Source organism: Schistocerca serialis, chromosome 5 (genome assembly GCF_023864345.2).
Source record: "Schistocerca serialis cubense isolate TAMUIC-IGC-003099 chromosome 5, iqSchSeri2.2, whole genome shotgun sequence".
Lineage (NCBI taxonomy): Eukaryota > Metazoa > Arthropoda > Insecta > Orthoptera > Acrididae > Schistocerca > Schistocerca serialis.
In genome coordinates, this window is record NC_064642.1 from 794,101,305 (window position 1) to 794,117,545 (window position 16,241).

The following is a 16,241-nucleotide window of genomic DNA, read 5'->3' on the forward strand; positions in this document are numbered from 1 at the left end:
CCATGAACGCAATTATCACACACCTTGGTAAAGAGCGAACAAAGAAGTTACGAATGTGCTGTTACAAAAAATTGCACAATGGACATTGTAACTGAAAAAACTTAAACAAAAGTGCAGTATTGTGTGGCAGAGACAGACAGTGACTGTTAAAACTGCAGCAATACGTCACGAGGTTGTTTTGAACAAGCAATAAGAAACTGTATCATCGTCGTGTGTGCAAGTGGACAAGGAACTAACATGACACGAACAGTGAGCCGATAACAGACGGTGGACCAAGCTAGTGTCAAACTATAACTCTTTGTGTGTCAAGGGACGCCAGGAAAGCGCATTGACTACAGAGATACATTTTGTTCTAAGGTGAAAACTTGCGTGTGACTAATGACAAGTAATGAGATGGTGGAAAAATATTGTGTGCCCATAAAACGCATTACTGTGACAACGAAACATTGTGCAAACCAGACTAGTGAAGGCCTACTGAATAATAACTGCCAATAACTGTGTGCATTCTTTCCCACAGCAGGAAAAATGCCCATAAGGATAGTACACTGTTTGTGAACTTGTTGCATGTTTGCTGGAGCACTGCAAGAAGATGTCACAAGGGCGAGCTGATATACAACGCGCATCCGGCTACTTCAGCCATGCAGCGGCCGCAGCAGCCCGTAGCAGACCAGACAGCCACACGCCTCTCCGCGCCGTAGCTATCCACACCGGGGTCACTACACGGAGCCGACGCGCCGCGCCGAGCGCCGCTCAACAATCACTCCGCACCGCTCACCAACTACAGCATTATTGACATATTCCATACTGGCACAAGTAAAGCTGTGAGGGCCGGGCGTGAGTCGTGCTTCGGTAGCTCAGATGGTAGAGCACTTGCCCGCGAAAGGCAAAGGTCCCGAGTTCGAGTCTCAGTCAGGCACACAGTTTTAATCTGCCAGGAAGTTTCATATTCCAAAATATTTAAACAAACTGCATAACATGTCAACTCAATTTTTGACAAACATTGAACACTTATTATGTATACCCATATATTGACAAGAGAAAATGAACATTAACAAGTGTAGGAGATGGATTTGTAACACGTAGGTAGTGAGAACATTACGAAAAGTGACGTTGTACTAAATGATTTCAAAAAACTAAGTGATATATCCTAGGACAAGTGACCTTGCAGTATATCGCAAAAATGATAATTACGACTTGTTAAACACACACAACAAACTTTCGTTGAACTGTATGTGACTGTGATATTATGTAACCGTTGATGACAAACTGCTAAATCATTTCAAAACAATGACTGTTAAAGAGACAAGGTTAATCATGAACCAACTGGGATGGCTGGGCTCCGGCACAGTTTTGCCCAGGTTTCCTGTCTGCCTTTGCCCAAATGGGGGAGCCATGAACACACACTCCTGGAAATTGAAATAAGAACACCGTGAATTCATTGTCCCAGGAAGGGGAAACTTTATTGACACATTCCTGGGGTCAGATACATCACATGATCACACTGACAGAACCACAGGCACATAGACACAGGCAACAGAGCATGCACAATGTCGGCACTAGTACAGTGTATATCCACCTTTCGCAGCAATGCAGGCTGCTATTCTCCCATGGAGACGATCGTAGAGATGCTGGATGTAGTCCTGTGGAACGGCTTGCCATGCCATTTCCACCTGGCGCCTTAGTTGGACCAGCGTTCGTGCTGGACGTGCAGACCGCGTGAGACGACGCTTCATCCAGTCCCAAACATGCTCAATGGGGGACAGATCCGGAGATCTTGCTGGCCAGAGTAGTTGACTTACACCTTCTAGAGCACGTTGGGTGGCACGGGATACGTGCGGACGTGCATTGTCCTGTTGGAACAGCAAGTTCCCTTGCCGGTCTAGGAATGGTAGAACGATGGGTTCGATGACGGTTTGGATGTACCGTGCAGTATTCAGTGTCCCCTCGACGATCACCAGTGGTGTACGGCCAGTGTAGGAGATCGCTCCCCACACCATGATGCCGGGTGTTGGCCCTGTGTGCCTCGGTCATGTGCAGTCCTGATTGTGGCGCTCACCTGCACGGCGCCAAACACGCATACGACTATCATTGGCACCAAGGCAGAAGCGACTCTCATCGCTGAAGACGACACGTCTCCATTCGTCCCTCCATTCACGCCTGTCGCGACACCACTGGAGGCGGGCTGCACGATGTTGGGGCGTGAGCGGAAGACGGCCTAACGGTGTGCGGGACCGTAGCCCAGCTTCATGGAGACGGTTGCGAATGGTTCTCGCCGATACCCCAGGAGCAACAGTGTCCCTAATTTGCTGGGAAGTGGCGGTGCGGTCCCCTACGGCACTGCGTAGGATCCTACGGTCTTGGCGCGCATCCGTGCGTCGCTGCGGTCCGGTCCCAGGTCGACGGGCACGTGCACCTTCCGCCGACCACTGGCGACAACATCGATGTACTGTGGAGACCTCACGCCCCACGTGTTGAGCAATTCGGCGGTACGTCCACCCGGCCTCCCGCATGCCCACTATACGCCCTCGCTCAAAGTCCGTCAACTGCACATACGGTTCACGTCCACGCTGTCGCGGCATGCTACCAGTGTTAAAGACTGCGATGGAGCTCCGTATGCACCAAGGCAGAAGCGACTCTCATTGCTGAAGACGACACGTCTCCATTCGTCCCTCCATTCACGCCTGTCGCGACACCACTGGAGGCGGGCTGCACGATGTTGGGGCGTGAGCGGAAGACGGCCTAACGGTGTGCGGGACCGTAGCCCAGCTTCATGGAGACGGTTGCGAATGGTCCTCGCCGATACCCCAGGAGCAACAGTGTCCCTAATTTGCTGGGAAGTGGCGGTGCGGTCCCCTACGGCACTGCGTAGGATCCTACGGTCTTGGCGCGCATCCGTGCGTCGCTGCGGTCCGGTCCCAGGTCGACGGGCACGTGCACCTTCCGCCGACCACTGGCGACAACATCGATGTACTGTGGAGACCTCACGCCCCACGTGTTGAGCAATTCGGCGGTACGTCCACCCGGCCTCCCGCATGCCCACTATACGCCCTCGCTCAAAGTCCGTCAACTGCACATACGGTTCACGTCCACGCTGTCGCGGCATGCTACCAGTGTTAAAGACTGCGATGGAGCTCCGTATGCCACGGCAAACTGGCTGACACTGACGGCGGCGGTGCACAAATGCTGCGCAGCTAGCGCCATTCGACGGTCAACACCGCGGTTCCTGGTGTGTCCGCTGTGCCGTGCGTGTGATCATTGCTTGTACAGCCCTCTCGCAGTGTCCGGAGCAAGTATGGTGGGTCTGACACACCGGTGTCAATGTGTTCTTTTTCCCATTTCCAGGAGTGTATATAACCCTGGGACTAATTAAAAGAGCCATTCCACAAAAAAAACAGAATTGTAAAGAACGTTACTGGCACCATTGTGTCAAAGTATAGAAACTCTTTGCTGAATGCTGCCAGGGGGCAATGTAATGTTCCCCTGGAGCACACACACTATTAATAAAATGAAATGACATTTAATTGTACTATGTACGCCTATGAAGCAATTCGTATGTACTGTAATTGTTTAAAAAAAATATTATTTAATTTTGTATAAAGGACATTCGTTATTATTGTAATACTTTCTGTAATAATATCTCGATGTATTTATGATTGTAATATTTCAATATTCATAATGTAATTACGAAATATGTTAATATCTGCGATAAAAAAATGTAAAATACAGCCACAGAGAAAATAATGTTGTAAGATTACAAAGAGAAATTAACAAGCAGCAATAGTATAAATAGGGATACATAATGTGCATTCTTTGTCGTCTTCCTCGAGAGCTGAGAGAGAGAGGAACCTGTGACGTAGCATTTACGAATGAGTAGACTTCTTTTGTCTGTATCTATCTTTAGCCGCCATTAGAGGAGAAATTACAAAGTAATGTAAGTTTAATTATTGTGGTGGTCTAAATACATTGTAATTTATCAAAATTGTTATTACTGATGTAAATTAGCTTGCCCATGTCATCTATAATATTTATTTAAAGAATTTTTAGCATTTTGAGCAATTATCGTTGGTGTTGCTGGGCTTTGCCGCGACCGAACGATTTGGAGTGGCGGCACATTTACAAAAAATTGTTGTTGTTGTTGTGGTCCTCAGTCCTGAGACTGGTTTGATGTAGCTCTCCATGCTACTCTATCCTGTGCAAGCTTCTTCATCTCCCAGTACCTACTGCAGCCTACATCCTTCTGAATCTGCTTAGTGTATTCATCTCTTGGTCTCCCTCTACGATTTTTTCCCTCCACGCTGCCCTCCAATACTAAATTGGTGATCCCTTGATGCCTCAGAACATGTCCTACCAACCGATCCCTTCTTCTGGTCAAGTTGTGCCACAAACTTCTCTTCTCCCCAATCCTATTCAATAGTTCCTCATTAGTTACGTGATCTACCCATCTAATCTTCAGCATTCTTCTGTAGCACCACATTTCGAAAGCTTCTATTCTCTTCTTGTCTAAACTATGTCTCGTCCATGTTTCACTTCCATACATGGCTACACTCCATACAAATACTTTCAGAAACGACTTCCTGACACTTAAATCTATACTCGATGTTAACAAATTTCTCTTCTTCAGAAACGCTTTCCTTGCCATAGCCAGTCTACATTTTATATCCTCTCTACTTCGACCATCATCAGTTATTTTGCTCCCCAAAAAGCAAAACTCCTTTACTACTTTAAGTGTCTCATTTCCTAATCTAATTCCCTCAGCATCACCCGACTTAATTCGGCTACATTCCATTATCCTCGTTTTGCTTTTGTTGATGTTCATCTTATATCCTCCTTTCAAGACACTGTCCATTCCATTCAACTGCTCTTCCAAGTCCTTTGCTGTCTCTGACAGAATTACAATGTCATCGGCGGACCTCAAAGTTTTAATTTCTTCTCCATGGATTTTAATACCTACTCCGAATTTTTCTTTTGTTTCCTTTACTGCTTGCTCAATATACAGATTGAATAACATCGGGGAGAGGCTACAACCCTGTCTTACTCCCTTCCCAACCACTGCTTCCCTTTCACGTCCCTTTACACTTATAACTGCCATCTAGTTTCTGTACAAATTGTAAATAGCCTTTCGCTCCCTGTATTTTACCCCTGCCACTTTTAGAATTTGAAAGAGAGTATTCCAGTCACATTGTCAAAAGCTTTCTCTAAGTCCATAAATGCTAGAAACGTAGGTTTGCCTTTCCTTAATATTTCTTCTAAGATAAGTCGTAAGGTCAGTATTGCCTCATGTGTTCCAGTATTTCTACGGAATCCAAACTGATCTTCCCCGAGGTCGGCTTCTACTAGTTTTTTCATTCGTCTATAAAGAATTCGTGTTAGTATTTTGCAGCTGTGGCTTATTAAACTGATTGTTCGGTAATTTTCTCATCCGTCAACACCTGCTTTCTTTGGGATTGGAATTATTATATTCTTCTTGAAGTCTGAGGGTATTTCGCCTGTTTCATACATCTTGCCCACCAGATGGTAGAATTTTGTCAGGACTGGCTCTCCCAAGGCCGTCAGTAGTTCCAATGGAATGTTGTCTACTCCGGGGGCCTTGTTTCGACTCAGGTCTTTCAGTGCTCTGTCAAACTCTTCACGCAGTATCGTATCTCCCATTTCATCTTCATCTATATCCTCTTCCATTTCCATAATATTGTCCTCAAGTACATCACCCTTGTATAGACCCTCTATATACTCCTTCCATCTTTTTTGCTTTCCCTTCTTTGCTTAGAACTGGGTTTCTATCTGAGCTCTTGATGTTCATACAAGTGGTTCTCCTATATTCAAAGGTCTCTTTAGTTTTCCTGTAGGCAGCATCTATCTGACCCCTAGTGAGATAAGCCTCTACATCCTTACATTTGTCCTCTAGCCATCCTTGCTTAGCCAATTTGCACTTCCTGTCGATCTCATTTTTGAGACGTTTGTATTGCTTTTTGCCTGCTTCATTTATTGCATTTTTATATTTTCTCCTTTCAGCAATTAAATTCAATATTTTTACTGTTACCCAAGGATTTCTACTAGCCCTCATCTTTTTACCTACTTGATCCTCTGCTTCCTTCACTACTTCATCCCTCAAAGCTATCCATTCTTCTTCTACTGTATTTCTTTCCCCCATTCCTGTCAATTGTTCCCTTATGCTTTCCCTGAAACTCTGTACAACCTCTGGTTCTTTCAGTTTATCCAGGTCCCATCTCCTTAAATTCCCACCTTTTTGCAGTTTCTTCAGTTTTAATCTACAGGTCATAACCAATAGATTGTGGTCAGAGTCCACATCTGCCCCTGGAAATGTCTTAGAATTTAAAACCTGATTCCTAAATCTCTGTCTTAGCATTATATAATCTATCTGATACGTTTTAGTAAAAAAAATTGTTCTGCTAAAAAATTAACCAAACCCGTAAATCGGGAGCTGATAAAATTAGCAGTGAATTACGAAATATTTTTCTTTTACAGCGATCCTGAGGCTGACGGAATTTATTACTGGTTTTACTTTTGTGCATTCATAGGCAGATAATTAACGATGAAGTTGTTAATCTGTTGGTTCTTCCAATTTCTAAGGCAAATAACTTAAACGTATAGCGAAGTGTGTTTTGTCAATGATAATTAAACGTTCAGGTCGGCTTGGCAATATTTAACCATTTTATGCTAACAGAGACAGTCTTGTGTCCCATAGCTAACGCCGGGAAAGAATTCAGTAAATATAAAAAAAACCACTGCATTCAGAAAATGTGTGCCAAGGCCGAAATATGTAACAAATTTAATTTATACAATTTTCAACTAAATGTTCTTAATCAGTTAATATGAATTTATCAGGATGAGAGGGTTGCTAAGGTTCCTGTAATTATAAATGTGCTTGATTCTATCTAAATGAATTTTTATTACCACACGTAAATAAGGGGTTCTACAACAAAGTTCGTACTGAAAGAGCAAATAACAAAAACATTTATTGCAATATTTCTTCTCCCCATTTTCAAATCAATTTTCATTCATTTTCATTTTTACATAAATAAATAAATAAATATAATTCTTTTTTTATTTTCATCAAAATGGGTAATATACCCATCCTGCTAATTTCCATGCACACAAAGGGAATCATTGTGGATAATAGGCACAGTGACTATAGACTCACAAATAACGCCAAATAATTCGAATAAATAACAAAATATAACAATAAAAAATGTTGTCTTTCAAGGTGTTTCGAACCGTTACTATAAATTCACCATGCTTCCCAGCCCTTCCTGTTCACCATTACACTATCAGTGATATGTCAAACAGATTGCTTGCAATTATACCTACATCAAATTTATGTATGTGTCTCTAATAACTGTCACTCTACGCCTTTTTTAATCTAAATGTTGTAGGCTTAGTTGCGTTTCTTAATATGATTACTGTACATGAACAGAGAAGCGTATGTTATCAAAAAAGTGTAATTTAACTGAATGATTTTCACATATTTATTATTTTGAATGTGAACAGTATGCGTTGTTTTATTCTATGGTTAGTGTTTATAAAGCTTAATTTTCGGATATCACAAGCTTCATGCTACTGCTTGCCAAAAAGACTTCGACACTCATGAAAGTGTTTCATGAAGTGGTATGTTGTGTTTCAGTACCTGTGCCGAGCCCTGATCTCGTCCGACACAGAGCGGAATGAAACATCACTGTTTCGATACAATTAGTCCATTCCAAGCACAGATGGACTGAAACAGCCTTATTTTGAAACAACGATACAGTTTCTGTGTGTGGCTCGAGATCGAATCTGCTCCGGTTATCTGAGACAGGGGCGGAATGAAATACCACTGTTTCGAAACATAGAAACAGTGGCCAAGTCCACAGGCCACAGTCCATGTAATACGGAAGATACAACACGAAGCACAGAAATAATGGAGCAGGCTGTGGACAATTACCAAAAGAAACAAAGGACGTTTTTATAACAATATTCAATTGAAACTGCCGAGGAAACCGTTTTTTGACGGAGTCAGAAAGAGTAGACGGCACCAGAGCTCTGTAATAAGAAAGCGATTGGATGTTACCCTAGTCACCTTTATAAAATTAAGGTTGTTGACTTGGCTAAGTGCAGCCAAGAAAGTGAAGAAGGAGCCGACTTATATCATTTAATATGAGCATGCAACGAATATCAGATACCAAACGAAATAATATCGCAAATTTAATCAGCTGAAGATTCCAGTGTCGACATCCATTACTGCCATAAAAGAGTGAGAATAACATCAGGATTTACTATATTATAGGAAAGTATCTGAAAGACACAGACTTCAATATTCAGTCACAATTGTTTCGAATGGTTACATATGTTTGTCACATTGATATCTACTTTCAATTTGTTATGGACGGAGTATACCAGGATACGTAAGCCGTAAATTTTAAAACTTGACCTGATGTGTAAACAAAGTATTTGGTTGATGGGTGGATTTCACCGAAAAGAAATTAAACTTTCTTTACGAAAAACCTCGAAGGTGACATTCCGTGCCGTTGGCGACCTGTGTGAATGCCGCCCTTTGAACGGTGTTGTTAAATGTTATGATGTGACGTGGCATGACATTTCGTTCTTTCAAGTGCGAATTGGCCTTGAAAGTGAAACTATGTAGCTCAGTGGAAACATTCCTGTGAATTCGAACTCTTGGTAGATCCAGAGCAATAAATGCGACCCTTTCACTCCGTCCCGTATATATTAGTAGATCAGCTAAAAACGAGACCATGTTATAAATAAACTACGAAGTGAATAACAGGCAGTAGGCGAACAGAAACCTATCATTATTAAAATATGGAATTCTGTTGTCAATGGAATGAATAAAATGGTAGGCATTCATTCGATTTATTTTTATGCTCACGTATTATGGTTCTTGGCATTGCACATGCACAACAGTGAAGTAATGTTGCCACAACAGCACCAAATGTAAGAAGCAACTATATGTTGACAGTAATGAAACGTATATAATGTAGAGGTCTCTACATCTGTAGTTCCTCCCTATGGTTTATGTTTCAGATACTTCTACACATACTCGAAAAATGAAAATTGTGGTGCAGGTCACTTAGAAATATTTCTTCAATAATAGTTCATTGTAATACGTACTGACAGCCGCAACGAGGCTCCTTGAACACGTTTTGGCAGAGTTGGCTACTCTGCGATATACATTTCAACAGTGTGATGCAATGTTAGTAGTCATTGAAAGGCGATAATCTGTTGTGTGGTTCGGAATAAGTGTCAGGTAAATTTCTAGCTGTTTATACAGTTTGCAACGTGGTGATTATCAACTTTTGTTAGACTATTCAGAAGAATAACACAATGTCCGATTGGGAAACTGTTACCGTTCTACGAAAGAGACCTCCAAAGGCCTCAGCATTGAAATCCGAACAGGTAATAGTAGTTTCAAAACAATATCGTGTGTCTTGTTTTGGATTTGAATTTACAAGCGTGTTCAATTTCAGGCTGTAAATGCTGCCCGCCGTCAAGGGGTCGCCGTGGATACGCAAGTAAAGTGTGAGTATCCGTACGATATTAGTAGAGAAACATTCTACGTTAGTATCTAAAAATTTAATATTGTCGAAGTAGTAAGAGCAACAACCTCCCTTTCACAAAGAGACTTTGTAGCCAGAATATCAACTGTGAGTTCTCATTAATTAAGTGCTGTTATCAACCTTGAATGTACGTAATCCAAGGTAATGGGTATAGCGTAATTGCACCCGAAACGAGGAATTGCATTGAATAACAAAACTGTCTATTACATACTGTGGCGTATGTTTATTAAAAAGACCTTTGAATTGATGTAAAGCTCTCTAAAATTTAACGTTTCTGCACCAGAAACGTGTGAAATCTTTCTACAATGGAGTGTGAAAGTAAATGACCAAACCCTGTTATACAGTGTGTGTCCAAGCATTGTCACAATGAAAAATTCTAACAGTTCCTAAAAAGTGTTCAGGTTTCCATAAAATATTGTAGTATTATTGCAATACACACTATAATAAGTTCTGGGTTAAGGTATTTGCTTAGACCATAGGTCGTATCAAGAACAAAAGAAATTTCGTTTAAAATGCCTTTGATGCAGTTTGTTACTCTAAGAATTATTAATAGTAATAATAATAATAGATCTCGGATTTATTTTCCCAGCTGCAGATGATTTCATGATATTTAGTAGAGGCCCAAGTAATTAACAATTGTGTTTTTAAACTTAAATATGTTTTGATAAGTCCATGATTTGCACCAAAGATTAATAATGGCCACTAGCAGCGTTATGTAACTTGCTCAGTTTTTGTTTATGACTCTACACTACCACATTTTATTTGCAATTTATCTTTGTGGAGCCATGGGAACATTTTGTAATAATCCCTTCCACATGTGTGCTTTGCAAGCCTCTATACCATTATATGTGGAGTAGTAATTAATTCACCCATTATATGATATTAAATTATAAAGTTTTGCTCTTTCAGTTCTCTGTTTAAGAATAGGTTTTTGCACATGGTTGTATCCATGAGTGTTACATTATTGTAATGGTGTAATCTTTAACTGGCACTAAACAGCTCTACTTATTGTATGTGTTGCATACTTTTACATCCATTACATTCAGTGATGCCGCAGCAGTCAGTTTGTCATGTAATTACATTTTTTTTATTTTATTTATTTTTTTTTTTTTTTATAATTAGTGTGATCCATTTTTTGCATTTTGTAGTATTGTCTGCTTTTATCCAGTTAATAGCATTGTGTGTCAGTATTATGTTGTACTGTCAGCAAAACAAGAGGTAACACTCACATGTGCAGAGTTTTATGTCATTCCTAATTTTACTTTGGGATTAACACAATTCGGTGAGTCATGTTTTGTGGGTGCTCTGTTTCATAGCATGCTTGCAAATATCTTTTGTGTGTGGAATCCTACTTATACCTGGGTGTACTGTGGTTCGACAAGACAAAATCATATTTTCGGAGGATTGAAATGATGCAAATGTTTGTTGATACAAGAAGTTTCTTTTTGGTTTACATCATCTCATTTATTTTCCTAATTTGTTAAAATGTAATTAATCCAGTGCATTTGTTAGATAATTGTAACAGAAATTGCCTGCTGTATTTGAGTAAAGCAGTAAAAATGTGAAGAAATAAAAAAACTGATCGTCAGAGGCACAGATTTAGCATTTGGAAACATTAATCACTTTTGGAGACTTTAACAGCAAAGACCTTAAGAGTGTAAAAGGAATTCCGCAGATAAAAACAGTTTTGAAAGATTTGTTGCAAACAAGCCAGAAGTGATTAAATTGGAGGCATACTGTCTTTCGGAAGAATATTACCACACAATACTGAAGATCGCAAGACAGATCAATGATAACTGTCACACATTCAGCTTGACAGCTCATGCATCCAAATTGTTTACCAAAATAATACACAAAAGAGTGGAAAGGCGACAGCCATTTTTACATTAGAAAATGTAAAGTTGCACAGTAGACAGTTTTCCTTGTTGATACTTAAAGAAAAACAAAAACACTTTCATGTAATTTGTTAACTGAAAATTCATTATTATTATTTCTTTCCTTTCTCAGACATTATTATTATTATTTTGACTGTATAGAGTGAAATCTCCATAGATAAATCTTAACTGGGTAATTTTCAATATCTGCAGGAACAGAGGGAAAAAATAAGAGAAGAAATGGTTGGGGGGTTAGTGTTGTGATGACATCGTCTTCTCTGGTCTTCAATCTGCGTATGGAAAATACAATGAAAGAAATAAGATGATTCAGAATCTGGATTAAAATTAAAGTTCAAACGATATAAATGAGGAGATTTGCTGATGACATTGCTATTGCCAATGAAAGTGAGGAAGAATTGCAGGACCAGTCAAATGGAATGCTAAAGCCATCTACCAGACAATCCATCCCTGGGACACACCTTGTCCCCATACCCGAACTCTTGTGCTTATTTGATTATCACTAATTATGACTAATCCCCAGAATGAAGTGTCTGAGCCATCGGTCCTGGGGAGCAGATCGGGTGCGTCTGCTGCAGTTTTATAGGGCTTTCGTCCGATCGCGTCTTGACTACGGTTGCACCGTGTATGGGTCAGCAAGGCCTTCGTATCTGAAGATTCTTGACGCAGTACACCATGAGGGTATCAGACTGGCCACTGGTGCCTTCCGTACCAGTCCCATCCCCAGCCTGTGTGCTGAGGCAGGGGAACCGCCGCTTGTCATCCGGCGGAAACTCCTCATGGTGCGACGGGTGTGTCAATTCCTTGCCTGTCCTACCTCCCCTGCGTACCCTACCGTTGCCCGACCGCCTATGGAACGTCTCTTTTCCAGTCGTCCCAGGGCAATGAGACCATTTGGAATTCGTGCCAAGCATTTGCTTGAGTCCCTTGGTGTGGAGCGTGTGGCCCCCCAACGGCAAGGTTTTACTCGCCTGCCTCCCTGGTTGCTCCAGAGGCCCAGCGTCCTTTTAAACTTGTCGGAGTACTGGAGGAGCTGCACTCCTGCGTTTGTTTTTACCTCCTTATTTTATGATATTTTCAACCAGCATCCCGACCATGTACCAGTATTTACGGATGGCTCTAAACAGGGGGACTCTGTTGGTTGAGCTGTTGTTTTCCCTGATTGACTCGTCAAGTTACAGCTTCCTGCGGCGTTTACCATCTTTGATGCCGAATTGTTTGCGATCTTGCGGGCATTGGAGCAGATGAGATGTGTTCCCAGTCTTAAGTTCCTCATCTGTTCTGACTCCCTAAGTGCCCTTCAGACCATGCAACACTTGTACCCAGCGGATATGGTCGTCCAGAACATCCATGATGCCCTACTCCACCTGCAGTGGCAGGGGAAGGAGGTTTCCTTCTGCTGGGTGCCGGGGCACGTGGGTATTAGGGGAAACGAACTGGCGGATGTGGCTGCCAAGGATGCATGTTCCCTCCCTCACGTTGTTGCATGTGCAGTCCACGTCCATGCTGTTACCTCCTTCCTGCGTTTTCGCGTTCTGCGTCAGTGGGAAGAGGAGTGGCTGGCAGTCGGTGAAAATAAGCTGCGTCTGGTCAAGGCCACCACGCGGCCATGGCGTACGTCCTACCAGTCGTGCAGGCGGGATGAGGTTCTCCTCACTCGCCTCCGCATCAGGCACAGTCCCTTCACACATGGTTTTTTACTCCGGTGGGAGGATCCCCCAATCTGCAGTGCTTGTGGCGTCCAGATTACTGTGCGCCACATTTTACTTGACTGTCTTTTATTCTCTGACCAGAGGGCGGTGGTTTCTTTGCCACCGGATTTGGTCTCTATTTTGAAAGACGACGCAACGTCTGTGGTTAAGGTTTTACGGTTTTGTGTCCTGTCCAATTTGTTGCCTCGGATTTTAGGGAGAGGGTTTTAATGTGCTGCTGGATGACTGGCTCACCCAGATTTTAGGTAAGAGGTCGGCCAGTCACAAATACTTCCTTGTTTCCCTCCGGTTTCTGTCCTCCCTTCCTTGTGTTTCCTTTCCTTTTTTTAGTACACTCCTTCTCCTCTTGTTTTGCCTCTGTATGTGAGGATTTGGAACTGCGTCAGGTCTGTGTCTTTTAGCTGTTCCCCTTGTTTGCTGTTCGTCTTAGTCCCTTCACTGCATGTGTTCCTGTTTTTATGCGTTTGGGCGCTGATGACCCCGCTGTTTAGCGCCCGTAAACCTCAAACACACACACACACACACACACACACACACACACACACACACACACACACACACACACACACACACACACAAATCCCCAGAATAAAGCTGGATAATTGATATTGCCACTGATGAGAGTATGGTATGCACAGGTTTCACTACCAGTGCAAAGGAAAAGAAACCAACTCCCCCCCCCCCCCCCCCCCCTTTTTCTAGGCCTATCAGCAAAGCATTGGGATTTGGCAAAATTAAATTTGTTGTCATTGCTAAACACCTGACCTTGCATTTTGCTGATTTATATCCTACAACCTGTATGAGTTTATGTGCAACAAGGTTAGTCAGGTGGTTATTCTTTGATTGTTGCCTAGAAGTGATATGTCATATTTGGTGAAATGGCGATTCGCAATGCATTAGCGGTGTTTAAAGACACAGTTATGGTATCTAAAAGATCATATGATGCTGAAACCTCTTAGTAACAGGATAGGGACATATAAGGGGCAATCAAATGAAAACTGAATGTCTGTCACATGGGGACCATGGAATGGTTCCTGTCAAAAGTTAAGACATGTATCGCACTAGGAGATGAGACAATTAATTCAGATTTTATAGAATGTGGTCGGCCGCTGGAGGATACACAACCACACCCACTCTTTCATTTCCTCATCTGACTAACACACATCCATGTGCGCTTTCTTTTTCAGGTCACCAAGTACGTGAGAATCATATGGTGAAATATCTTGAATGTATGGAGGATGTTGCAGTGTTTCCCAGCGAAATAACTTAAGTGTAGCCTTCGACAGATTGGCAGTGTGAGGGCAGGCATTAGTGTGCAACAGGGTGATCCCATGTCACAGCATTCCTGTGCGTTTTGATTTTGACACATTGCAGTTCCTGCAAAGTGCCTTCATAGCCGTGCCCATTGATTGTGGTTCCATGCTCAAGGAACTCGGCGAGCAGAGGACCCCTGCATATGCTCTTGGATGTCAGTTTGTTGGACAAGGAACGCAAGAGTGGGTGTAGTTGTGGGGTTGTCAGGAACCAGCTGAGTCCTATGAAACATAAATTGAGTGTCTTGTCTCCCAGAGGGATAAAAGTCTTAAAGCATATGGTGATAACTTCTGTATGGAACCATTCCGTGGTTCTGTTGTGATGGGCGTCTTGTTTCCATTTGACTGCCTCCTTATACATTCATGATACGTAATAATATGTGAAAAGTATGAGAATTTTCTTCCCAGTGCTGATAAAATTTTATCATTCTTATAATGAAACTCAGTGTTTGTCCCTAGGATTATTGTGGACCACCATGTCTCTGTATGTTCGACCAGCAATGTATGCAACCTATTTTGAAGGCTAGTGAACAGTTGCTTGACAAGATGCATTCAGTCTCTCTTTGTAATTGCAGTTTCAATGTGGCTTCCATGTCCCACACTCGACCACAATCTAGAATGCTTTGATACAACTCAAAAACCATGCATGTTAGAAGATTACCACTTAATCTTTGTACTCAAAATTGCCAAGAAAGATAATTAAAAAATAGAGATGAATGGAAGGGTTATAAATGACAAGTCACAGGTAGCAAATGTATTTAATAATAATTTCTTAAACATAGTAGAAAGCATAGGGACCAACAGTTCAAGGAGAGATCACAGCAGTATGTTGAAGTAACACTCATAAAATTACACCCTACGAATGTATTACCAACTTCTACTTTTGAAATTAAGAGCGTCATACATTCTCTCAATCCCGCTGTAGGTCCGGGAGTAAGAATAGGCCTGAGGTATTCCTACCTGGTCGTAAGAGGTGACTAAAAGAAGTTTCACACGTTTTGGCCTTTACGTGATGGTCCCCTGTAGGGTTTGACCTCCATTCTTCAAAATTTTCCCGAAGAGCAAGCCAATTGGGGAAAGGTGCCTTACATGGTGCTTGTGTCCATCGTGCATCGAGATCTTTAGCCCACTTTCTCGTCGTCGCATTTCAGTCCCACTCATTCTCCATCTCTTGGGCGAGGACACCTTCCTGGGTGTATTTCCCACATGCACTAAGCAGTGTCCTTTCTGCATTGACGATGACCATGGACTTCTTTGCACCTGATATCCAGCACAGCATCCAGACCGTTGTGGGGCTGCCATGTACCCTGTTGATTGTGGCCCCCCCTGACCACACAGGTATCGCTCTGCTGATGCCTGTGCTGTTAACTCCCCACGTATGCCAAGGGGTAGATGCCCATCCCCCTGGGGCATCAGGACGCCCGGCAATGGCCACCATGCCAGGTGGCCTTTGCTGCGGCTGGGTGGAACCCATAGGGAGGGCCCCTGGTCGGAGTGGGTGGCATCAGGGCGAATGACACGCGATGAGGTGTAGTCCATCATCTTTTTCTGGTGGTCAAACACCAGCAGTCTCTTAAGCATTCAAGAGCTTAATTCAGCGCTAATTCAGGCTAAGGATGACAGCGTATCTTATTCATTCCGGTACCTTGTATTTTCAAGAGGTGATGGGGAATGTTTCATGACAACAAAGTCTCAGTTTTTTTGTTGAGCATTTAGAAGACATGTTTGGGGATGTGGATGGATTGTCCAAAATCACAA

The 16,241-nt window shown here is 42.4% G+C and overlaps 1 protein-coding gene across 1 annotated transcript in view; it reads left to right on the forward strand.

The window, feature by feature from the left end:
• Positions 1-9,148: 9,148 nt before the first annotated feature.
• Positions 9,149-16,241, forward strand: part of LOC126481329 (endothelial differentiation-related factor 1 homolog) — an 82,825-nt gene continuing 75,732 nt past the window's right edge. Inside the window, exons 1-2 of the mRNA XM_050104997.1 lie at positions 9,149-9,405; positions 9,477-9,528. Coding sequence (XP_049960954.1) covers positions 9,334-9,405; positions 9,477-9,528 — 124 coding nt within the window. The 5' untranslated portion in view covers positions 9,149-9,333. The remainder of the gene's footprint in view (positions 9,406-9,476; positions 9,529-16,241) is intronic.